A 25,735-nucleotide genomic window follows, 5' to 3' on the forward strand; every position below is an offset into this window, starting at 1 on the left:
TGCTGACTCAGCACAGATCAAAGGAGACACAGATGATTTCCTGGAATGAAGAAAACATCAAACATCATGATGTGATCTGGAACTGAGCTGTTCTTCAGAAGATCCTCCCAAACATGGAAACTGTTGCTGCAACACGTGAAGGTTTGGTTCTGTTGCTAGTGAGATCTGATGGATCAGAACCAGACTTCTGTCAGCTGGAACTGGGGCTTCTTCCAGACCATGTGACCTCATGGACAAAGTTCCAACATGGTTTCAATGAAATGTGGAGGTTTTCCAGGAAACGTTGCTGCAGTTCCTCCGTCTCATCAAATGAGAGATTTCTCTGCACTAAAGAAGAAAATCTTCCAGAACAGCTTCAAGCTGCAGAAAAACTGTTTCCATCATTCTGAGGACATTTCTTTAGGCTTCATGTGAAGAAAACAAACTGTTTGAAAAGATGAAAACAGAAACAAAGACGTTTCTAGAAGCTGCAGATGCAGTTACAAAGAACAGCCAGCAGGTGTCTCACTGTGGGAGTCTCTGAAAGTTCTGCCTCCAACCATGAAGGGATTTGAACCCTCAGTCTTCTGATCCGAAGTCAGACGCCTTGTCCATTAGGCCACATGGTCTGTGAGAACAGCCAAGTCCAGCTGGATCTGAACGACACCATCCTCCAGCTGGTCTGGAGGCGGGAACTGCTTGGGTTCTGGCTGGATGTCCGTCTGTCCTCAGTCCTTTCATGGCTGCAGTCCCTTCTCTTCTTTCTGTAGCTTTTGATAACAGAAACATAAAAAAACAGAAACAAGTTCTATTGAGAATATAGTTTGTTTGGTCTTGTATGTTGTATAAGTTTGATTTTGCCCCACAACCTAACCTGTATGGACTTTTCCTGCCCTGTTGTACTCATCGTACCGCGCTGCTCCCGTTCTCCACATTGTGACTCACCGGGATGTTAAAAGTGAACAGCGCTTCATCCATGTCAGTGATTCAGCTGGGCTGGAGGAGTTTGTCTGCGATCTTTTTACTGCAGTAGGAGCGGAAGATGAACAGCTTTTGATTGTAATCCGCTGAACATGGATGGAAAGATGACGCCGCTAAACCAGAGTATAAAGTTTCCTCTGTAAGCTTCTCCAAGCCGATCAAACTAATTGTTAATCTATTACCTTTAAAATCTATTGCATATTACATGTTTTTGTGTCACATGCTTGTTGAAATACAGTAAAAGAAACCGAACATTCCCGCTGCTGAAGTTGGCTTGCGATTCAACGTTCCACAAACAGTCATTTTCCACAGTGGACCGTCACCACACACTTTACAAGACAGTTTTTCACAACTTTTCTGACAACAAATCCTGAAATTGTTCCATTCAAGGAAACATTGACTAATATTTGTATTGATGCTGTTTTCCATCTGTGTTTTCAAACCTGCATCAAGAATTAGCTCATGTTTATTGATTCACTTTCTTTGGAAGTTTGGCTTCTCTGATGAACCAGACAGAGAGCTGTTGATATTATTAACACAACAGTCAAAGAAATCAACATTTAGCACAAAGTGAACAAACTTAGGTCACGTGCTAACGTTCTGATTCTGTTGGAAAAGCCTTTTGTTTTGATTTCTTCAGAATTTTGGCTCAAAAAGACCAATGACAAATGAAACTGCAATAAAGTTGCTTTATAATGAGGAAATGAAATTTTATTTTTATTGAATTATCAAATGGAGACTCAGCTTCAGGCGATAAAAAAGGTTGGTGCTATTTCCAGTTTTAGAAAGAACATGCCTTCTGCACAGTTTGCAGTGAACGTTACTCATTTATGTCAGTTTTTAATGAACTGAAATACCTCCACACAGGAGACAACATTTAATTTTTGACAACACATTAACACTATTTTACACAGAAATACTTTAGACGTTTTACTTTTTGAACTTTTTTTTTTTTTTTTTTTACTTTTTGAACTTTTCTGTGATTTGTTTAATGAAAATAGCATCACATCACCGTCACTGCCTGGGGCTCTTTCTGGGTCCTAGTGCCCTAAAGGTTACAGCTCCTGGTTCCACAAGAAAAAAGGCCATTCTAGAGGCCACTCTGACGTCAGCATCATCAAAGACAGCGTTACCTAGCAACCATACCAAGACCATAGCAGCTATAGAGGGAAACACAACAAACCATCAACGGCGGTTAAAGCAGTCAGACGTTTGTTCTGCAGCTCAGCAAAAATCTCTGCTTTAGGTTTTGGGGAGAAAAACAAAGGAAAACACACGGAGAAGGATTCTGCAAAGGAAATCCCAAGTTCTATTGGTAAGTCAGCGTCCTGGAAACATGCTTTGTTGGTTCTGAAGTGGCATGAATGCAGACTTAGATTGGTTTGTTTCCTTGGATTCTTCAGATGGATTCAAGCTGTAAATGTTGTCAGCATAAAGCAAGTTTGGACTAAACTAAAGCAGAAAGTGGCTTTGAAGATGGTCAGGAGAAATGAGGGCTTTTTTCAGGAATTCTTGGAAGAGGAGGACTTCTCCAAACAACCAGAATCTAGGAGGAGGTTTTTTCAGCATTGAGATCAGGATTTAGCATGAGCTTCAATCCCATTTTTGTTCAATCCAAATGTTTACCGTCATATTCAGGAGTTCAACTCTGAAAGCCACCATGACATCATAGACATTAAAGACCCTGTTACCTAGCAACCAAACACAACAAACTGTAGACTATTCAAACTGGACATTTTGGGGCAACAATTCTTTTCTAACTCAAGTTTTTATGAAAAATCCAAATGATGGAAACAGATTGTGTAAAGGAAATGAGGATCTATTGGTGAGTCACAGTCCTGGAAACATGAGTTGTGCTCTGATGAAGACGCCTGATCCAAATGTGGATTTTTGAAATGTTCTTCATGAGATTCAAACTGATTGAAGCTTTGAATTAAAGGTGTCAACACATTTCTGCATTGGATTCATTCTGTTTCAGTGTCTAAGGTTGGTTTTGTGACTGAAACCAAGTTTTTGTTGAACAGTAGCGTTTGAAAAAGCAGAAAGTGGCTTTGAAGATGGTCAGGAGAACTTCTTTGAAGAGGAGGACTTCTCCAAACAACCACAACCTTAGAGGAAGTTTTCTGAGCATTCATAGAATGCTTTTACAATGACTCATCATTTTCCACAAGAAGCTAATGAGTTTTTCCAAATGCATGCTGGATATTCTTAGTTCTAGCTTGGAAAGCACTTTGTGGGATTTCCCTGGAAAACCTGCTTTATCAATCATTTTGGTCTCTTTTTCTTCTTCTAAGTTCCAGTTTGGTGAGTCTGCAGGTTGCCATGGCAACCACTGTCCAGGTCAAAGGGAGGACCACGGCCATCCAGTCTCCAGGCTTTTGGATTGATTTGGATTTGAGAAACATTTGTTTCCCACATTTTAATAGTAGAATTCAACACGGGACATATAGTGGATTGTAAGAATAGGAACAAAAACAGCAACAACAAAATAATCCTCCTCCCCTTAAAACATGCATTTGACTCTGAACAAGTCTAAACCAAATCCAAGCAAAGACCAGCGCTGGGGCTCCTCTGAAGGTCCAGACACAGAGAGGCCCAGAGTGACCCCCATTTCTCCTTTTTGCTCTCTCCAGTGGCTGACTCCGCCCCTTAGGACGTCCCCCTGTGTGGATCAGTGGTCAGTGGGTTGGAACCTGCTGCAAATGCAGGCTCTGGTTCTAACTGCTGGATCAGAAGTGGAATGTGAGCTGTAGTGGTGTGTCTGCAGCTGGATGTGGAACAGATGAAGGAGGGGTCAAAGGTCAATCTTTCTTCCTAACAAATGTTGTCAGTCTATCGAGCCGCTTTAGCTCGTGCTGGTTTGCGGCGCCTTCCGTCCGTGAAACCAGGGTTCGACTCCAGGCTGCTCCCTGTTCCCTTCTCTACCTCTGTGCCGGTCCCAAGCCCGGTTTGAGAAGGTTGCGTCAGGAAGGGCATCCGGCGTAAAACATTGCCAAGTTTACCATGCGACTTGTTCGCTGTGGCGACCCCTGATGGGAGAAGCCGAAAGAGGAAGAAATGTTGTCAGTCTATTCTCCAACAATGCTCCAACATCTTCAAAGGTTTTTGGTCCCAAATCCAGAGTGGAGCTGGTAGGACGTGATCATTTCAGCCTCAGATTTGGGATCTGTCATCTCTCTGCCACCGTGACACCGAGTGATGAGTTCATGCTCCAAAGCGGCCCGATCGCTGGCTTTAGGGACTATTCCAAAAGCTTTCAATGATGGCGGGGAATGAACATTAGGAACAGATGACGGCTTGAAATGTCTGCTGTTGGTTTCTGATCCAGACAGAAATTCAATCAAATGTCTGTGAATCCATGATTTCCTTAGAATCTTTGACTCTAGATTCAGATCCATCTGCTTCAAAGGATGAAACTGCAGCTAAAAGTCTTTCAAAAGTCCAAATCCTCAAAGATGAAACAGAAAGTTCCTAGAAAGTCAAATGAAAAACAATCAGATTGTCTTAGATAAACCCGTTTGGAAGTTAAAGCATAGAAACAAAGAAAGTTCCAAAAGCTAAAAGCCTGAAATAAAGAAAAGTCCAAAGAAAAACAGAAATCCCACATTTGGATCAGTAAAGACATGAATTCTCCAGAAACATCCAGAAACAGCTCTGAGCAGCAGCCATGAAGGGACTGAGAACAGACGGACATCAAAGCAGAATCCAAGCAGCACCTTCATCCTGATGAAGCTCCGCCCTCTGACCTTCAGCAGTCATCTCCAGGCTCCGCCCCCAGTCTGTGACGGCTGGATGATGCTGTCCTCCACCTGCAGCTGGACCTGGATGTTCTCTCAGACCATGTGGCCTCATGGATCAGAAGGTTGAGGGTTCAAGTCCCATGATTTATTTATTTATTTTAATTTTTATAATTTATCAGTTTATTTTTCCTGAATTTTAGTCTTTGAAAGTCAGAGTTATTAAAAGTTATTTGGTCATTGTTTTATTTTATAAATAATGTTATTTATTTTATTAAAAGGATCATGAATGAATGAAACTGTATTCATATAGAACTTTACATCTCCCTCAAGGTACCAAAGGGCTTCACAATAAAAAAGAGATCTAAAATTGGAACAAAAGTTTATTAGTATATTATTTGTAAACTAAAAAATCTAGAATATTCTGTTTTAAAATATATAATTTTCAATCCAAATGTTTTCATCTACATTCCATGTTACATCATTCTCACTCCACAGATCTGCTTCTGGTTCGGCCCTTCTAATAAATTTTAGAACCCAATGTTAAAGTTAATGTTAATGTTAAAATAATTGCCCCCCCCCTGATCTAACCTACCATTAAAGCTCCTTATTGGCTAAACACACCTGATCCAGGTAATCAGCAGCAGAGGAACTCAAATGACCTCATGAGTCATTCTATCAATCAGTCTGCATCAGTCAGACTCCTGGGGCCTCATTTATAAAACTTTGCGTCAGAAGTGGCGTACAGATGAAACATAGGATGTGCGTACGCACAGAAATATTCGGATTTATAAAACCGTGCGCATGCACATCCTATGCATCTTTCTCTTAATAAATCACAACCAATTCTAAATGCTGCGCAGCTTTTGCGGCTTCATGACACGCCCATAGTTGCCCATAAATAGTCCGTGAAACGCCCACAAATGAATATTCATTGATTGCGAAACCATGGCAAACACAGAGAGGAAATGAAAAAAACGTAACTTCACTCAATGTGAGGTTGAGGTCATCGTTGGCGAGGTGGAAAAGAGGAGAAAAGTGTTGTTTGGAGGGCACAGTGTGGGCATTACTAATGCCAAAAAGGCACGTGAGCGGCAAACGGTGGCAGACGCTGTAAATGCTGTAGCCTCACAACCTCGGACCGTGGCCAAAATAAAAAAGAAAAGGTCGGACATCAAAGTCAAGGCAAAAAAACGTCTAGCGCTGAACCCCCCCCCACACACACACACCCGTGTCTGCCACGGGTGTGTGTGTGGGGGGGGGGGGGGTGGGGGGGGCGACACCGGAGCTGACCCCTCCTGATGAGAGACTGGCGGCAATAATTGGGGAATCCCTTTTAAGTGGAGTGGTGACTGAGGCGCAGGGGGACACCGATGCGCCAGATGCACCGGGTGACACCCCCCCAAAAGCCCGCAGAGGAAGTCGGAACCGGCTCATAAGCCACTCGTCCTCGTTTGCCAACAAGTCTTCTTGCTGTCTAAAGATGCGTTCACTCCGAATTCTTCCATTTGCCACATCTTCCAAGAGCGCAAGATCAGCCATTGTGCGTCATTACGCATTGTGATGGGGCATTTTATTTCCATCCATTTAATTACATCTGACAAGCTACAGATGTCGGTAATAATCGACGTGGAAATGGGAAATTGTTCAGCGCAAATGTAATTTCTTGTTGCTTTCTGAATGGTTGAGACATACGCCATACATTGTTTTATCAAAAATAAAACAAACTAAAGGCATATGCATGAATACCATAATTCTGTAGCTTATGAAGAAATGTTTTACTATGAAAACAACTTTCCCCAGTGGATAATTAATGCATCTCTCTCTATCTATCCATCTGTCTGTCTAATTGCACCTATATCTGCTCCGCCAGACGGACACATTGACGGGAATGTCAGTTTTGTACATTATTTCGTTCTGTTAAATATATTATTTATGAGGATGAATTGCACAACATGCCAATATTGCAGAACATATTTCACTTTTCTTTTTGCAAATAAGTGTTCATTTGAATTTCTGTTGTAATTTTCGTTTGATTGCTTTGTTTGTTTCACTGCTGATCGATCAAACGGGTGTTCGTGTAGGCTGTTAATTGTAAGACTTGCTTTGTGAAGTCTTCATGTTATTTCTGAGAGGCAGTATTGTCATTTTCACTTTCACGTGTTTCTTCCATCTGCCGACGGCGTCGCCGTTTCTCATTTCACCCGTTTTTGTGCGTACGCCTGGGTCGGAGCTTGCGTGAAGGACCGCACATTTTCCCGTCAAGTTTGCTTTTTATAAATCTCAACTATTGCGTAGAGAGTGGCGTACGCCTTCTTTTGTGCGTACGCAACGTTTATAAATGAGGCCCCTGGTCTGAACATATTGCTGTGACCTGGATTTGAACCGGGGTTCCTGCGGCCTCAACGCAGAGTACTGACCTCTATACGACCCCAGCCCTGAACCTGGAGGTACACAGATCTGGTCTATGTTGGTCTCTATGAACCTGATGTTGGAACTTCAGGAACAGCAGAACTGCTACGTTTGTTCTCTTCATCCACAAACAGAGAAACAGATCTTCACAGCAGGAACCACTGTGGACGTCACTGACATGCTTTGGTCCAATCAGATCAGGGATGTTTTCTCTGTTTACTTAGCATTAGCCTAAAAGTAACGTGTGCAGAAACTGGATGTTTCCATTATCGTCACCTTCTGACCACACAGAGAAAACCATAGAGATCAACCAACATGAAAGAGACAAACAAGACATGAAGCTTCAACAAGGACACTCTACCATAGCAGCTGGATTCCAGTGAGTCTGAAAGGACAACAAAGAAAGAAATGAATCCTGGATGTCAGATAATTGACTGTGTTTCCTGTCAGGAAGTTCCTCTCTCCCCCTGACTGCTAAATGCCAAGTTCTCTGGAAAAGAACATTATCTAAATCCAACCATGAAGGGACTTGAACCCTCAATCTTCTGATCCAGACTCAGACGCCTTGTCCATGAGGTCACATGGTCTGGAAGAAGCCCCAGTTCCAGCTGACAGAAGTCTGGTTCTGATCCATCAGATCTCACTAGCAACAGAACCAAACCTTCACGTGTTGCAGCAACAGTTTCCATGTTTGGGAGGATCTTCTGAAGAACAGCTCAGTTCCAGATCACATCATGATGTTTGATGTTTTCTTCATTCCAGGAAATCATCTGTGCCTCCTTTGATCTGTGCTGAGTCAGCACTTTGACTTCTTTTCAACTTTAGATCCATCATTTTCAATCAAGGATTTATTGATAAATATTATTTATTGACAGAAAATAAAGAGTAAATGTATTTATCATCCAGCAGTGATTGTGGTGTTTGTAAGTCTTTTATTTTGAAATTCCTCAAGGATGATCATCATGGTGGGATTTCTAGATCTGCATGAACTCATCCTGAATCCAAAAGACACTGGAGCATCAAAGAATCCAACCCATCTCTGCCAACATGAGGCTCTTACTTTGAAAAGTCTCGGACTTCCTGCAGGGAAACAGGCTTTCTGCTGCTGCACTGACAGATGTGCACGAGCTTGAAAGAGCTTCCTGAGGAGCTGCAGACTTTCTCCTGCAGAGCAGCAGCTGACTTCAGCGTCGTCATGGGAACACAGTCTGCTGCTGCTTCTGGAAACGTCTTCAAGGCTGTGGTGGGACTTGTTGGTCTGGAGGACAGATTCTCTGAGCAAATGCTGCTTCAGCTTCAAGCTTCAGCTCTTTTCTTCTGGCAGAGCTTAGAAGAAATGGAAACCTCCTTTGTTCTGACTGTTTGCTCCAAATCCCAGATTCAGGAATTCCTCCAAGAAGTTCAGCTCAGAGATCATCAGCAGAGAAAAGCCTGAAGTTCTGATGGAAAATGACAACAGAACATGATCAATATTATTGATCCACATGGAATCCAGAAGAAACTCTGAGGTGAAGACATGAAGACACAAGCTTCAGAGACATGAGGAGAAGTCAGAGTGGATTCATTCTGGACTTTCTTCTCACATCTTCTCTTCAGAACATCTTTGTCTTTGATCCTTCAAATCTTCTGAAATCTGATCATCCATGGATTGTTTTTGTGGGATCAGATCCAGAGTTGCTGAAAGTTCTGCTGCCCTCTGCTGGTCAAAGTGTCCAAACAGCAGAGAGGAGATTCTCTGGGATTCATTGGAGTCCAGATTCTCCTGGATGTGAACAGTCTCTGCTTCTGGAACAGAAGAGTCCTTCTCAGAGCAGCATTGAGGATCTGTTCTGTCCGGCTGAGAGCGCTCCCTGCTGGTAGGAGACAGAAGCACATCAGCTGCTTTTCTTTGGCCGTTCAGAAACAGTCTGGAGACTCTAAAAAACCTCCACTTCCTGAAGCAAACGGATGCAGAGCATCATGTTTGATCCTCTTCCTTCAGAAACGGCTCCATTGTTCCATCGCTCAGCACTTTGACTAAAGCAGCTGAGAGTCTTGATGCAAACAGACCTCAGCAGCTCATCCAGAACGCCATGACAGAAGCACATGCAGCAGCACGTGCACGCTCCCAGAGAACAGCAGCTGATCCAAGTCCTGACTTTGAGGTGAGACCTTTCTGTTCTGCTTGGACCACACTTCAAAATGAACTTCATTTCCCATCATTCCATCTGTCAGGAGAGAACAGCTGCAATCAGCTTCCTTCAGGAATGACTGCAGGTAGAAGGATCTTTCATTCTTCAGCACCACCAGGACCCACATCCAGCCCATCAACAGCCAGAACATCAGTGACATCAGCGTCTGATCTTCATCACATCATCATCATCAAAGGACCACCTCTACGTTTTTACAATCTGATGGATTTCAGTCTTTCTGCAGCTTCTCATCAAGTGGATTGTCAAATATTTTCATTTCCTGTTTTCTGTTTTAAATGTTGAAGAAAAATCTTTCCAGTTTTAAAAAGATGAGACTAATAAAGTTATTGGAAAGACGCTGTCTGCTGCAGGACCTGTTCAGGTGCATTGTGGGTAATAATGTTCTGTTTGGGATATTTGCTGGATTCTGGATGTTGACAGTTGTGTTGGTCTTGATTGTTTACCGTTGTGGTTTGGATGTTTGTTGTTGTTTGTAGCACAGCTGAGTAGGTTCTTCATAGACAACATGTTGCTCTGCCAATGTGCCTTTGGGCCAACTTGATTGGGCTGTTTGGAAGAATAATGAGGATAAATGAGAGCCTCCATCAGGGGGGTATTCCAGGGGCCTGTTTCAGAAAGGAGGTTCAACCAACTCTGAGGTTAAACTTGAACTCTGAGTTGGTCAATCGAGAGATTAACAACTCTGAGTTTTCTGTTTCAGAGAAGCTGATCCGAGTTAGGTCAATCAACTCTGAGTGGACTGATTCAGAGTTAAGCGTCCCCACCGCGACTATAAGAAGCCATTATCAATGGAGCGCAGATATTACGAGTCACCATGGCAACCGTGAAAACAAAGAGGTCTGCATATTTTTCGCCAGCTGAACTTGACGTGCTGCTGCAGAGTTACAGTGAATATGAGCACATATTCTGGAAGAAAAGCAACACCGCTGCATCTGCAAAACAGAGACAGTTAGCGTGGAAAAACATAGCTGCTCAAGTTAATGCGTAAGTTTGCATTTAAATCATTGTTATAAAATATTGGCTGTAATAACTTTTTAAGTAGCGTAAGGTGTGAAATAAAAAATGGGGATATCTAGGTGTACTTTTGAAGTGTTATTCCTGGTGTAATTGCATGAAATGCTGCATAGTGTACAGAACCAATCTGAGGGAAAATGCATTTGACGTCGGTAATGTTTAGAGGACTTTTTTGTTAACCTTCCCCTCTTGGTCAGTTTAATATTAATACATGCAATTGTGTTTTAAAAGTGAACTTTTGTCTACTGTTGAACCTTTCGCTGCGCGAAGACTTCTCCTTTCTTTTCTCTCGTCTTTCTGACCGACCGTGGTCAGAAGCGCAGGGGAGATTTCCTTCAGGGCCGAAGGGAATTCTCCTTCGGGGTTCACTTCCCGTTGGAAACCCTCAACCTCCAGAGCGGATTAAGAATGACTCCAAAACAGTTATTCTGGGAATGACACCTTCTCTTTATTTAACTTAGTGCTCCGTCCTCCGAACACACAATATATACCACGCACACACCTCCGCTCCGTGCTCACCCCCCCCATCTGCACCTGCACTCGCCCCTCCCCTTCTCTCTCGTGGCTCGCACCCCGCTCAGCACACACACACTGCAACACTACCCTTGTATTGATCAAGTGGTATAGGTTTATATGGGATTAAGAAAGTAAGCAGTACTAGCAAATTGTGTTTCCAAAAAATAATTTTTACATTAATCTAATTCAATGTCCCTGGTTTCATTTTCATGTAGATGCAATCCTGCAGGAATTAAAAGAACATGGCAGCAGCTAAAAATGAAGTATAAAAACATAATTCAATCAGGTCAAATTTGAGCATGTCATGGATGTAGGCTTTGTTGACAATATTTGACATATGAAACATCTTCATAGCAATACATATCTAATGTTGTTTTCATTGTATATATGTAATTGACTGCAACGAAAAACGGTAACGCTCAAACAAAAACGTATGGGGAAATGACAAAAAAATCGAGTCTAGGTCTCAAAATCCTCGCACGACGTAAATGTAATTCTCTATGAATTAATGCAGCCTACTCGTCTATTGGGTCCTCCAAAAAAGGACAAGCCATTCTTGTCACTTAGACCATCTCTGTGTGACGGAAATTTGGACAATGAAGGTTAAAGCAAAAAATACCGCTTCGTCTTTAAAAAGGGGAGGGGACCGGCAGAAACTTTGAGTTTAGAGGATAAAACCTGCTACCGACCAGGTTAGGTTCACAGCGTAAGTAACCATGGACACTGACTCCGAGTATAAGTTACCTCTCTTTCAGAAACGGGTTTGACTTACTCTGCTTTCTCTGGTTTAACAAACCTCCCATTCTGAAATGGAAAACCCAGGGTTTCCCTGATTTCAGGGTTAACGCACTCAGAGTTTACACTTAACCTCCTTTCTGAAACAGGCCCCAGGAAGCATGTTTAAATTAGCCTGACTTTAAGCCTGAACTCTGGCTGAAATCCGCCTGAACTTGCTTACTCTGGGTATGTCGGTTCCAAAAGAACGGATATGAGTTGGCGTAATTACGCTCGACTTGGTAACCCTGGGTTATCGCACGGTACATAAAGACATTCTCAATAGATCGCCGATTTCTGGAGTCACCATGGAAACGCGTGGTGAAAAAAAAAGAAAGCGCTGTACTTAAGTGAGACGGAGTCTGAGATTTTAATGACGGCGGAAAAAAATTACAAGTCCATCAAAAAAGTAACATGGCTGAAAAATAATTTAAACAATTTAGTTAAAGTAATTCAAACTCAATAATTGTTTATTCAACTCAAATTTACGTATTTATCTAAATAAATGTCACATTACTTCATTAATCTTTTTTCCATCTTAATTACTTATATTTCTTGAACTTTCATATGTCTAAGTTTGAGCCGGCAGATATGCTCATTTTTATAACAATAAAAAGAACGGAAAAAAATGCACAGAGTGGAAAAATTCATCACAGAATATTCCATCACTGTCATAACAGATTTGCGTGGTAGAGGTGCTATATAAACTCATCATCCTCTACTTTACTCTCACTCATGGTGCAGAGACTTAAGCATAGTAGAACAAAATATCTCGGCCAAACACGGTGAAACACAGTAAATAGCTATACAACTAAACACATTTTGTAAAAAACCCACACTTAAACCCAAATCCGTCCAGACAGGCAAAGGGAATGATATCCCAGAATCCCTTGCGGTGCCGATCTAACAGCAACATCAAAGTTACACCTACTTAATTGAATTAATTTGAACGAAAGGAAAATAACTGTCTGAAAACTATGTGTTATTTTTAAGCTGACTTAACTAAAAAATGATCTATATTAACTTAAGCAAATAATTAAGTTAGATCAAAGTAAAAAAGTTTCTATTTCAAACATCCATATGTGGTCTTATCACCCTCTCATGGTGGGAAAAGTATTATCTGAACTTTTTCATCCACTAAATCATCTTCAAATGGACACGCCATGCTGCTTCACCTCTCTGTAAACAAACTAAGCTTCAACTAAACCTGCTCCGGACCAGGTTATGTTCAGAGCATGAGTTGCCATGGTAACTTGACCTACCCTGAAACATACCTCCATTTCTGGAACCGAAAGCTGAGGTTATCAACTTCCTTAGCCTCAAACTTATCGTGGGAGCTAGCATAACCTGCTTTCTGGAATACCCCCCAGATCATGTTTCTGCTGTTTTTCAGAACTGCATCTGAACCTGAAAGCTGTCTTTCATATTTATGCAGCCTTTTTCAATAGAAACTGATCCAAACTGCAGATTCTATTGATTTCTCCATCAGATTTATGTCTAGGCTAAAATCTCAATTCGGTTCCATTCAGAGTCTCATAGGGCTCGGTTCCATACATTTCGATTCAGTACGGCTGTTTAACAAATTTCCCTTATATGAACTTCTATTTTATGAACTATTATTTTATTGTTATTTATGTATGGTGTGTGTTTGTGTGACTGTTTATCTTCCACTATGAAGCTGTCTAACCTGATCATCTTTGGTGATTTTAACATATACATTAATGATGACTCTGACCTCTTTGCCAGAGGTTTCAGTCTCATGGACTCTTTTAATTCTATTCAGCATGGGTCTGGGTCCACACATGTTAACGGTGGAACACTCAACCTTGTTTTTACTTTAGGTGTGCATTTTGACTCTATTTTTTCTGAGGACATTTTTATTTCTCACATCATTGTATTTTTTTTACTTTTCTTTCGCTGTGTGTAACCGGGACAGCCTTTATCTTATTTTATAATGGCACAAAATCTGTTCAAGTGTTACCATACCTGAGGGATCTCCAACAAACTGGTGCATTACACTCCCTTTCATAGCCCCTCCTTCCTTTCCTCTTCTTCTTCTACTTCTTTTGACTCCCCTATATATTCCCAAGGCTACTGTTCCCCATCCCCTTTTGTATGACCTCCTGTCAGAGAGGTGGGTGCCATCATCCTAAAATAATAGTATTATCCCAATCCATCCTATTGTTTATTGGCCTTTTTGGTTTTAATATTTATTTGTATAACTACAGCAATATTTGTTTCTAACTTGTGATGTGATGATTAAAAGGGATTGATGGTTTAGCAGAAATATTTTGGGGATTCACTGTTAAAGCTTAAATTTTGTTTTGTTTGTAGAGGAACTGGAGGGGGCAGAATCACACAGTGTATTGTTTTCTGCTTGTTTATTAGCAGAATAAAGGGAGGCTTCTCTCCAAGAGGTAACACTGTGTCACACCATATATTAGCCACCACAACGCAGAAAGCGACCGATGACATGTGTCACTCTTGCCTGCACATAGAGAAATTAGCTCTCACATGTTTAACTCTTCCTCGGCTGAGACCTTTTCTAACACTTTTAATCTGGTCCTCTCTCCGTGCACAGATGTTAATTCGTTATTATGCACTTTTAATAATTATTGTCATTTTATTTTAGATGGAACCTGATTGAAATGTATGTATCCTTTACTTTACTTTTGATAATTTTGGCTTAGAGAAGATGAAAACCTAAAAAAGCTGTCCAAGAAAGTCAAGATAAGACAAGACAAGACTTTATTGATCACCGGAGGGAAATTCATTTGTTACAACAGGCAAACAAGAAAAATAACAGTTAGAAAAACAGTCAGTAAAAATTAAAATGGTAATAAAAGTGGAAGTAAAAGTACACATGAATTATTAAGTAAATCCAGCAGCAGTTTCAGCAGTCCTAAACTGTGTCATTCTATAGTCTAGCTGTTGTTGGGACAAGGAACATCCTGTAGCGAATCATATTTCAAAACAACCAAAGTTTTTATTTTATAGAAAAATTCATTTCTACAAATTCAATACTCCCTTGTGCCTCCCTCTAATGAAGTTACTGCATCAATATGGTATAGAGGCCATCAGCCTGTGGCTCTATGTACATGAAATGAAAGCTCAGGTTGTTATGGAGTTCATTAGAATATTTGGGTTTCTAAATCCGTTATCTATTAAAATACAAACAGGCAACATAAAGTACTTAGGTATAAATATCTCCTAGGCTTTCTGATCTATTTAAGCTAAACCACACCCAACTACTTAAAACAACCGAGGCTGATCTCACTAGATGGAAAACTCTACCCATTTCTCTAATCGGGAGGTTGCAACCATAAAAATGACGATTCTCCCAAAAATTAACTACCTATTTTCAATGATTCCTTCCAAACCTCCAACTACTTGGTTCAAATCATTAGACCCATTCATTTCCCAATACCTCTGGGAAGGTAAACCCCCACGGATCAGTTTAAAAACTATTAAAAAACCTAAAGATAGAGGAGGACTAGGCCTTCCAGACTTCCAGGACTACTACTCCGCGAACAGATTGTGTTATGTACAAAAATGGCTGAATCCTGGTGTGCTAAATGAATCCTAGCTAGACATAGAACAAAATCTCTGTGATAACCTAGATATTTCTAATCTACCTTTCTTCAGTTCTAAAATTAAACAACACAATTGTTTCAGAAGTTTAAACATCAGCTCATCATTAACAGCTTGGTGGGATTTTCTTAAAAAAAACAACCTCACATTATTTCCATGTAAACTTACCCCCATTTGGAACAACCCTGACATTTTGATTAACAAAACCATGATTCATTTTGCTTCATGGAAGAACAAAGGAATCCAGCAGTTCCAGCATATAATTCAGAATAGAAAATTTATGTCCCTCTCAACGTTATCCTCAACCTATGGAATTAATATAAACAAATTTCTAGGATATCAGCAACTTAAATCAGCTATAAGCACTAAATACTGCCTGACCCAAATAGACCAAGACCTTCCCCTTACAGTAACATATTTCATGGACCTTAAAAATCCCAAACTCACCTCCAAAATTTATAAGATGTTATCGGACATAGATGAAACAATTTACTTACCCATGACAAAATGGGAGTCTGAGCTATCATTGAATTCTAGTGATCAATTTTGGCTACAGATCTGTTTGAATGCCTTTAATATGACCAAAAGCCCTAATTTGCAACTTATTCAATACAAGATTCTCCACAGAATTCACTACACTGGACAGAGGTTATTTAAAATGGGTCTCAATCAGTCTGCTATATGTACACAGTGCATAGGTAACAACATAGACGACTATTTGCATGCCCTGTGGCTATGTCCACCTGTTCAATCATTCTGGCGTAAGGTTTGTGAGGATATCAGTCTGGTTTAATCATAAGATTCCTGCTTGCCCCAAATTCTGCTTATTAGGTGACCTGAATAACATCAACATGGAATCTAACAAGGCTTATATGGTTCTAACCGCTATATGTATTGCAAAGAAACCTATCCTCCTAAACTGGAAATCAAAAATTAATCTTAGCATCAACCACTACAGAAACCTCATGTCAGAGCATATTAGTTTAGAGATAATGTCCTCCACAAAAAACCTGTTTGCTTCAGACTCTCCCTGGCTCCAGCTGATTAGTCACATCACCTAGTAGGGGTGGGATGGTGACAGGTTGGGCCGGGTCCTGGCTGGTCTGGTGGGCCGGGGTGGGTTTGGCGGGGTGGGCTCTGCCGGGGCTGCCGTTCTCCCGGCTCGGGGCTCTGGTTGCCTGGGTGGTGTGGTGGTGGGGGCACACGCTCTGCCGGCAACTTGGCAGGGGTTCCTGGGTGGGTGCCTTCTGGGCGCAGGATAGGCAGTACGGCTGACCGGGAACGGCGTTCGGGTGCCGTGCTGGGTGGCTGGTCGCCGTGGCGGGGGCTGGGGGGGGCTTGGGGTTCTGGGGTCATCTGCCCATGGCCGGTGTTTCGCCCGTGGCCGGTAGTTGGCGTGTGGCCTGGCCCCCCGGGGTCGACGCCGCAGTCACAGCAGGGGTTAAGGGGTTCACTTGGGTGGGTGTATTTCATTATTATTATTAATTATTATTATTACTATTATTGTTAATTATTATTACTATTATTAATTATTATTATTACTCATTCATCTTCTTAACTGTTTATTCCCTTTCGGGGTCACGGGGTTGCCAGAGCCTATCCCAGCCACTTGGGCGTAGGCAAGGGATACCCTGGACTGGTTGCCAGTCTGTCGCAGGGTGGAATATCCTCAATCACACATCCATTCACTCTCACACTCACACCTATGGACAATTTAGAGTTGCCAATCAACCTATGTAGCATGTTTTTGGACGGTGGAAGGAAGCCGGAGATCGCGGAGAAAACCCACGCAGGCATGGGGAGAACATGCAAACTCCACACAGAAAGGTCCCCCATTGATGTTGTGTTTTTCATGTCCCCCAGCCGGGACTTGAACCGGGGGCCTTCTTGCTGTGATGCAAGAGCGCTAACCACTGCGCCACTGTGCAGCCCCTATTATTACTATTATTATTAATTATTAATATTTATTTATTATAATTATTATTTAATTTATTCATTTATTTATTTATTTGGGGGGGGGGCGTGCTAGTCCTTAGGGAGGCCAGGGTATGAATGGTGGGGCTGGACACCCTGCCCCTCCGTTCTGGCACCGGGGCCCTTCCTTGCTTCCTTCCTTGTCCTTCCTCGGCGCTACGAGGCTTTGGCCTCCAACTGCGGCTGGCTTGCCGTTTCTGGCTCCCTGGCCGCTCTGGGAGGGGGGGCGCCTACCTCCTCCCCCGGTTGTGCCCATCCGCCTGCTCCCTGTTCTCACCCAAACTAATATTGCACACAAGCACATAGGGCTCCGGGAACTGGATGGGAGGGGTATGCTGGCGGGGCTCACTGGGGATACCCCTCTCTGGGTTCTCGTCGGCACCCGCCCCCCTCCCCGTTTTTTACTTGCATATTAGACACTCTGATTCATCTAGGGCCTTGTGGAGAGGGTCTGGTGGAGGGGGGCACGGTGAAACATCCGTGCTCACCTTACGCTGGCCCCCCCCACAATTTTAACTTCCTCTGTAGACACACACACTGCACTAACCAGATGATTGTGAGTATGTATGCGTGAGTGCATGGGTAGGACGGACCTGGGGGCTGGCTCGCCGGGACCCTCTGGGGCTTTCCCTCCCCATCACAGAGAGAGGAGGGCACTGACAGAGTTGGGGAGGGGGGTGCCGATCCCTGGGTTGTTTAGGTCGCGTGCCTGGGCTGGCTTGCGGAGAAGGTGGGCCGGTCGGGTGGTGGACGACTCATTGCTTCCGGGGGCCCTGGCCCCGTCCCTGGCCCTTGTCTCAGTGTCCGGTCCCCCCCATGGCTGCCGCCTGGTACAGTTAAGCGCTCCTGTCTTGTGGCCTGGGGGCCGGACACTGGGTTCGCTTGTGCCTCTGGGCGCTGGGGGGGCCCCTGTAGGGGGGCCCTCTCTGTGCCCGGCCGGTGGGGTGGGCGGTCCCCTCCTCCACTCCTCCCGGGCTGCCGGGGTCCAGATGCTCGGGGGGCTTCTGGCCTGGGAGGCTCTCCTCCCCTCTCCTGGTCTGGCTGGGTAGGATCTGGTTCCCCTTATGAACACACGGTTCACGTCGGCAGCATGCATGTTTCTCCACCCCCACGTGCACACTGCCACACTGCTCCCTGTCTGCTTCATCCCTCCTCCTTACCCACAGCGTATTGATGGACAGATTTTTTTTTTTCTCGCTCATCTTAGTGTCAGATTTTCACCTTTTATGTAACATTTGTCTTTCCGGCAGATCTGGTATAATTGTTACAGCTTAACTGCAGGGATATAAGTAGAGGCCCTTTTATATGTTGTAGTGACTTTATTTATTGTTAAGTACCAATAAGAAATATTGTAGTATAATTCAGAATATGCACAGTAAAAAACGTTCACATTTTTAAAATACGTTTTTTGTTTTCTTTAGCACAACAGTATGAAACTGTGCTGAAAAGGGCCCCCTACACCTCCCCCCTATGAGGAGAGCTGTTTCAGTCAATAAATCGTCTGAACCAGTTAAAGATGGAAAATAATGTTTTTTTAAGGTTAGCATTGTTCATGGGGCTATAGCTGTCCAGGAACAGCAAAATCAGCAGGAACCTGCAGGAGACGATCATCTAAATGTGCTTTTATAACTGTTATGATTATTATTAAGGGCATGCTCGCTCATAATTTTTAAATCCGTGCGGCCAGTGTTTCTATCATGGCTGCAAGAAGGGTTAGCATTAGGCTAATACGTGCTAAAAACATTAACCGTGGAGGAACAAATCTTTTTCGGTTCATTTCAAATCCAAAAATGCTTACAATGAATCTCTGTCCCAATATTTATGGACCTGATTTTTCATTATGGGACAAGTGTGATGCATGATGGGATACATAGCATGCAGACCTGCTAAATGACCGACATGACCAAAGAAACAGCTGTGCAGTCATAAACATGCAACACTCGTGTGCACTCGCTCATGTTTCATCCACAGATGCGCCCACATCTCTCCGCCTATCTCACCAGCAACAGCTTTTAGAGGTTAAAAAAATACTCCTTGTTGGTTTAAACATAGAGGTTGGAAGTCTAATATGACAAGAACACTTAAAAAAAAGCTTTTTTACTTGTAACTTGATCTTTTTCATCACCAAAATTTCACAGATTTCAATAAATATACCTCAAAATCAGGCTTTTCACAGCAATTATTAGGTCAGATTAAAAATAAATTCATTAAATTACCTAATAAAAGTTAATGATTAATTAATCACACAAATAATTCATCTCATGACTGTTCTGATAACACTGTCATGATTCAAATAATTTTTTTTAAAAGCTACATTTTATAAATGATTGTTTTAACAACCAGAAAAACCAAAATTTAAAGTATTTTGTTAAACAGTGAAGTTGAACTTTGTGGCTCTTGTTGGGTTTTGGTCTGGAAGAAACTGGATCAAATGGTTCTTTTAGTGTTAGAGGTTCCAGACTCTTGATCTCCACTGAAACTATGAGTATGAAATGTCATTCCACAGACAAACCATCAACAAAATGATCCATCAAAATGATCCATCCATCAAAAAGATGGAGAACAATTCTGACATTAAGCAGTTTTTCACTGATGTGTTCAGGTTTAAATCTTTTCTGTCTGCAGGTCCATGAGCAGGACCCTGTCTTTGGGTTTTAGCTTGAAATGTAGTTTTGGAAATAGAATCTGTCTGAATGTCTGGAATTGGAGACATGGAGACATCAAAGAGGTTTAGATGGATCTTGGGTTTGACAGAGAAATCTGCTGAAAAGAACTGAACTACAAACTTAGAACCACAGACGACAAAACAGATTGGACTTTTTTATCTGCTAACAATTTTCTCTTTGATCTGTTAAGGTTTCCTGTTTGTCGTTAGCTGGAGGGACTAACTAAGATCATGTGATTTGAAGAATGTTGTCGGCTGCACTGACCAACAATGTCTTCTGTCTTTTCAACTGGAAGGGACAGAAGAGACTCTTCCAGGACACGCTGTTGATGGACTGCATGTTTGGAGAGCTTGAAGCTCAAGATAGAACCGTTGTTGAAGTGAACATACCGATAGTGTGGAGATGAAGATCAGAGTCACACTGACCTGCTGACATGTGAGAGCTGTCCACACTTTGGACATGACTTCTGTCCCTCCTCTTCCTCTGATCTCTGTTCTGTGGGTCTGTCTCTTCATCTGTAGTTGATGTTGATTCTTCATGTTGGTTTCCTTCTTCATCCTGACTATCAGTTACATTAAAGCTCTGCTGTTCCTCCTTAATCTTTGGAGGTTCTGGTTCCTCTTTAATCTGTTGGGGTTCTGGTTCCTCCTGTTCCTCTTTAATCTGTGTAGGTTCTGGTTCCTCCTGCTCCACTCTGAAGTTCCTCTGCTGGTTGCAGAGATCTTCCTCTTCAGTCATCCTATGTTGGGAGATGACTGCAGGGACACAAACACAACAAGGAGCCTTTTATAGGATTCCAGGACTTTTGGGTTTCGTCAAGCATCAATAAACTCTGTGATCATTAGAGAAAATGTCTGAGGAGTCCGGAAGACCGGAAGAGACTCATTGAAATAAATAAAATGAATATAAAACAATTGAATAAATGCATCATTCATTCATTTAAAATTGTTTATTAATAAATAAAATTTGAAATCAAAACATAAATGCTTAATAATATATAGAATAGTAATTAAAAAGCATCTTAAAAATTTTCATGATATTTTTAATAATCTTATGGTCCAGTGTGGGACAAATTAAAAGAAATACAATGCTCAGCATTAATGAATACACCTCACTAAATGTGTCAGAAACCTTTAGCATCCTTTCAGAATCAACATTTTCTGTGAAAAACTAGATTACAAAATACTCCTACAAAGGTGGGCCATTGATTGCAAACAGGATCTGTTAATTTACTTTCAAAAAATTGATTTCCTAACAAATTAATTCAAACACATGTTTCAAAAATGAGTACACCTCAGTCAGTCTTATGACAAAAGACAAACTTAAGACTACAAATTTCTAATAAACAGGGATACAACCACAGTTGAGTCTAATGACTTATTTAAGAGGTGTCCACCACACAGGTGACCTTAAAAGGGCCTTTCTTAACAAAGAACAGCCTTCCCATTTCATGCTGTCAGCAATGGCTCCCCGTGGAAAAGAAATGTCACCAAATCTGAGAAAGTAAATCCTTTCTTTGCACAAAAAAGGTGAGGGCTACAAGATCAGCAAAGCTTTACATATCAGTCAAATTTACTACTGCAATAGTGATCCAAAAATTAAAGAAAGATGGAATCATAGAGACGGCCAGGCCGTCCATGCAAGTTAACATCTCGAGAGGAGGGTCTTCTCATGAGAAGGCTTGAAGAAAACCACCATGAAAGTTCACTGCAGTTAGCTAAAGCAGTAGAAATCTAAACTGGAGACACTGTTTCCCATGACGCCATATGGCGCACACTGCAGAGGAAATGGCATGCTTGGTTATTGTCCAGGAAAGAAGCCTCTCCTAAAGCACATCCACAAAAAAGCATGCTTACAATTTCTTAGGGCTCATGCTGAATCAGATGGAGACTACTGAGACTCAATACTCTGGAGTAATGGGACAAAGATCACCATTGTCAAAACTAATGGTTCTAAAAATGTACGGCATTGCAAAGGTGAGGATTTCAAAGATAAATGCATGGTGCCTACAGTGAAACATGGTGGTGGCAGTGTCCTGGTGTGGGGCTGCATGAGTGCTGCTGGTGTGAGGGAGCTGCATTTCATTGATGGGATCATGAACTCAACAATGTAGTACTCTAAACTGAAGAAGAAGATGCTGCTATTACTTCATTGGTCATTGAGCACTTTTCCAACATGACAATGATCGAAAACACACTTCTAAAGCTACTGCTGTATTTTCTGAGGAAGAACAGGGTGAAGGTGATTGAACGGCCAAGTATGTGTCCTGATCTGAACCCTATCCAACAACTGTGGGGAATTCTGAAGAACAAGTTGAGCATCACTCTCCATCCAGGCTCTAAAATAGGTTCTTCTTGAAGAATAGAAAAAGATAGATGTTGCAATATGTCATCCTCATTACAAAATACTAGATGTAGTAGTTTTTGTTACAGGGTGGATTTACTTAAACCAATTGAAGTAAAACGGAAGATTATGCAATCTAAGTTAGATCATTAACCTTTATTTCATGTTCATTCATTCATTCATTTTCCATACCCTTTTTCCCTTTCGGGGGTCACGGGGCTGCTGGAGCCTATCCCGGCAACTTGTGGGCGAAGGCAGGGGATGCCCTGGACTGGTCGCCAGTCTGCCGCAGGGTAGAATGTCCACAATCACACATCCATTTACTCTCACACTCACACTAGGGACAATTTAGAGTTGCCAATTAACCTATGAAGCATGTTTTTGGACGGTGGGAAAAAGCCAGAGATCGCGGAGAGAACCCACGCATGCACGGGGAGAACATGCAAACCCCACACAGAAACCCCACACCCCCATTGATGTTCTGTTTCGGGGACCTTCTTGCTGTGAGGCAAGAGCGCTAACCACTGCGCCACCGTGCGTTTATATATTTTTATTTCATGTTATAGAGTTAAAGAAATGTTCAATAGAAGTCAACTTTGTGGAAAGTTTGGAAATGTTTCTTTTGCTCATTGAGCTTCTGATTAAATTAGTACTTTTTAAAGGGGGAGTACACATCTATGCTATACTTCTAAAGTATAGCATAGATAGCGGTGATGAAAAATTCGACACCGTCATAGCTCTACTATTAACATTTGAAAAAGTATAGGCAACAAGATAAAATAAAGATGGACTTTCCTACAAAATATTTATTGTAATACAAATCGGCTGATGAGTCTTCATTACCAGTTCATATTAATATAGACATTTATTCTTTTTGTGAGATTATTGATTTTTACAGAATGGTGTTTCACAGAGATTGCACTTTGTTGACTGTCCCTTGGCAGCCGGCTGCTGCATGTCTGCATTCACTGCTGAAAGCGAACAATTCTGATTAAAAGGCAATAAAAACGATCTTTTTTCTTTAAAAATGCATTTGTGTTTCACTCTGTGTGTTAATACAAAAAGATTGAGATACTTGCTGACACATTTGAACGTTGATCAGAAGAGTTATTGAAGCAGGAAGTCTGAATCTATGAATATATAACTTTATAGAACCTCAGCTGTCAAAGAATTTAAAATAATGAATCCATGGTTCACAAGTGAGGATGCTGGCAAACCAACTCCAAACCAACAAGAAGACGCAGCAGCAGCTGAGTTTCCGCGGAAAAGGAAAGGCCTGCGTTGGAAGATCGACTCGAGGCTCAGCGCTGCTACTTCCAGCAGATGACAATGAAAAGCTGTCCTTCCTACCCCTTTTACCGGGATGCGGCGCCGGCGGGTCACGCCACACTTCTGGACTGCAGGACTTAAACTTGGCCTGAGGTGTCTGCTTTCACTGTTCTTAGGAGCCGCATAGCAAAGAGACGGACTCTGATGATGAGGAAAGGGAAGCCGGCGGTTTTGATAGAAATGTGGCCCAGCTGTTTCAGATGCAGAAGATAAGGACTTTGATGGATTATAAATGCTGATTAATGACTGAAAAATAAATTACAACCAACTCAGTTTTGCACTCGCTGCCTTTTCAAACACACACCAGCGCGCACGTTTCACCGGTATGTATTTTAATGTTAAGTACAGAAAAAACACTATACTGAAACAGTTTAATCCAGTGCTGTTGTATTGTAAGGAGAGGGGTGTGTTATTAAATAATATGACTTTAATTGTGTGTTTGTGTGTGTGTCTGGCAGGGCAATGTGTGGTGTGGCTCTTAGAAATGTCGGCTCTTTGTGTCAAACTTTTTCGTTGCCACCCTCCCCCCGTGTTAGAGGCATTCATAGAAAAAACAGCGGATGTAACATGGAATAAAACGTTAACCGACAACCCAAAACCAAGGTAAGAAAGTGCAGCAGGTTTTGATGTGCTGTAAGTTTTTCTCATGTAAAATTCACTGCATTTGATACTGTTTTAAATCTTTTAATCCACGTTACAGCCGCCGTTCTTTTTCTATTAAAGCCCCAAAATGAAAGTCCTGCCCCACTGCTTGACATGCAAATATTAGCCAATCAGATCATCCAGAAAGGTCCCTGCCCCCAAGTGATAAATACACCCCTGAATACCGCAACCTAGTGACAAAAACGCCCCCTTAACACTGAGCGTAAATCCAGGCGGGGGCCGAAAGAGAACTGACTGTGCGGATTCTCTGTTTAGTTAGGATTTTGGCCGCGCAGTTTTAAAATGTGGGGTCGCTTGGTTAGAATTGCGCCTGCGCGTTGTGAGGTTCACTCACTCAGTTCCTGAATACGCCCCCTCAGTTGTTTTTACGCCCTTTCACTTTAAGGCAGAGATGTGATTCCATACTAGTGAATAAAAGTTAGTCTGGAGCCCTGGTTAAGAAGGAGATGTAAAAACGGAAGCTGTGGTGGAGGGAAGTTGTGGAACAGAACCAGTTAATGCTTGAAAGAAGTCGGGTGTGACGATAACAGTCATCACCGCACGTTTTTTTTTTTTTTAGTTCTGCATATGGTGCATGATTGGAACTATTTTAAACACATTCATCTTTGCTGATAATTGACGTTTTCTGCTAGTCCTGTGTTCAGACTTCAAGGGTTTCTGGGGGAAATCTTTTATTACTATTCTCCTCTAACTCCCTCTGAGCTCCCTCTTCTTACACACACGCACGCGGTTTCAGAAGCACACACACACCCTCATACACACCCTCACAGAAGTTTCCGTCTCAGGGGAAATACGACAAATTTACTACGTTCAGATTATTCATTTCCATTTTATTAGTTTCCATTACTAGCTGTGTGCTTCTTAAACAGGATGAACAGGATAAAAAATGAATAAGTCAAGTAGCCGCCAGGCACATTGTTTTAAACTTTTGAAAAACAAACCCATAGCCATTGCTTAATTAAAAAGGAATAGCTGTGAATCAGATACTCATTCTGTGAACAATTATATTGTCTTTGTTAAAAACAATATGACACTATTTAGTGCAAATGTGGTTTAAACAATAATAAAATTCTGCCAGAAAAATCAAATCAAGTAACTATGAACTTTCCTTTAAGTTATTTAAGACATAAACTGCTTCCAAAATAAATGACCAGAGATAAAATCCATGAGGAACTTAGAACTTAGAAACATCTTTGTGAACAGCACGTTTGGGGGAAAGCTGAATGTGATGTATGTTTATATGTTCATGTTTTTCTGGAGAACCACAGGCTTTAGTATCAAGACGCCGCTATCGCTGCTTAGAGGAGAAGGGGGGGTCTAAGGGCAGGGATGCCTCTCTTTCTTCTGTTTCCATCTCAGCCGTAGCTCTGGTCTGGGCGTACAGTACAGGGATCCTTTTTCAGTATTTCTGAGAGGGAATGTCAAAGCGTGGCTCTACTGCATTCAATAAATCCCCTCGTTCTCCGCCGCGCTGCAGGGACAGATACCGTTTTCCGTTTGTTATTGCCGCTGCTCTGTCTCTTCGTCTGGGAAAAGGTATCCTGTGTCGGCTTCAGGCCAGCAA

The 25,735-nt window shown here is 42.0% G+C and overlaps 1 protein-coding gene and 1 non-coding gene across 2 annotated transcripts in view; both read right to left on the minus strand.

Moving 5' to 3' along the window:
• The window catches only part of LOC144987029 (uncharacterized), a 48,238-nt gene that overhangs the window by 21,681 nt on the left and 822 nt on the right, over positions 1-25,735 (minus strand). Inside the window, exon 2 of the mRNA XM_078935884.1 lies at positions 20,262-20,591. Within this exon, the coding sequence (XP_078792010.1) occupies positions 20,262-20,591 (330 nt within the window). The remainder of the gene's footprint in view (positions 1-20,261; positions 20,592-25,735) is intronic.
• On the minus strand, positions 536-608 carry trnar-ucg (transfer RNA arginine (anticodon UCG)). Its single transcript has one exon. It is a non-coding gene; the product is annotated as a tRNA-Arg (tRNA).

The sequence above is a fragment of the Oryzias latipes genome, chromosome 2 (assembly GCF_053564925.1).
Source record: "Oryzias latipes strain Hd-rR chromosome 2, Olatipes_Hd-rR_3.1".
Taxonomy (NCBI): Eukaryota; Metazoa; Chordata; class Actinopteri; order Beloniformes; family Adrianichthyidae; genus Oryzias; species Oryzias latipes.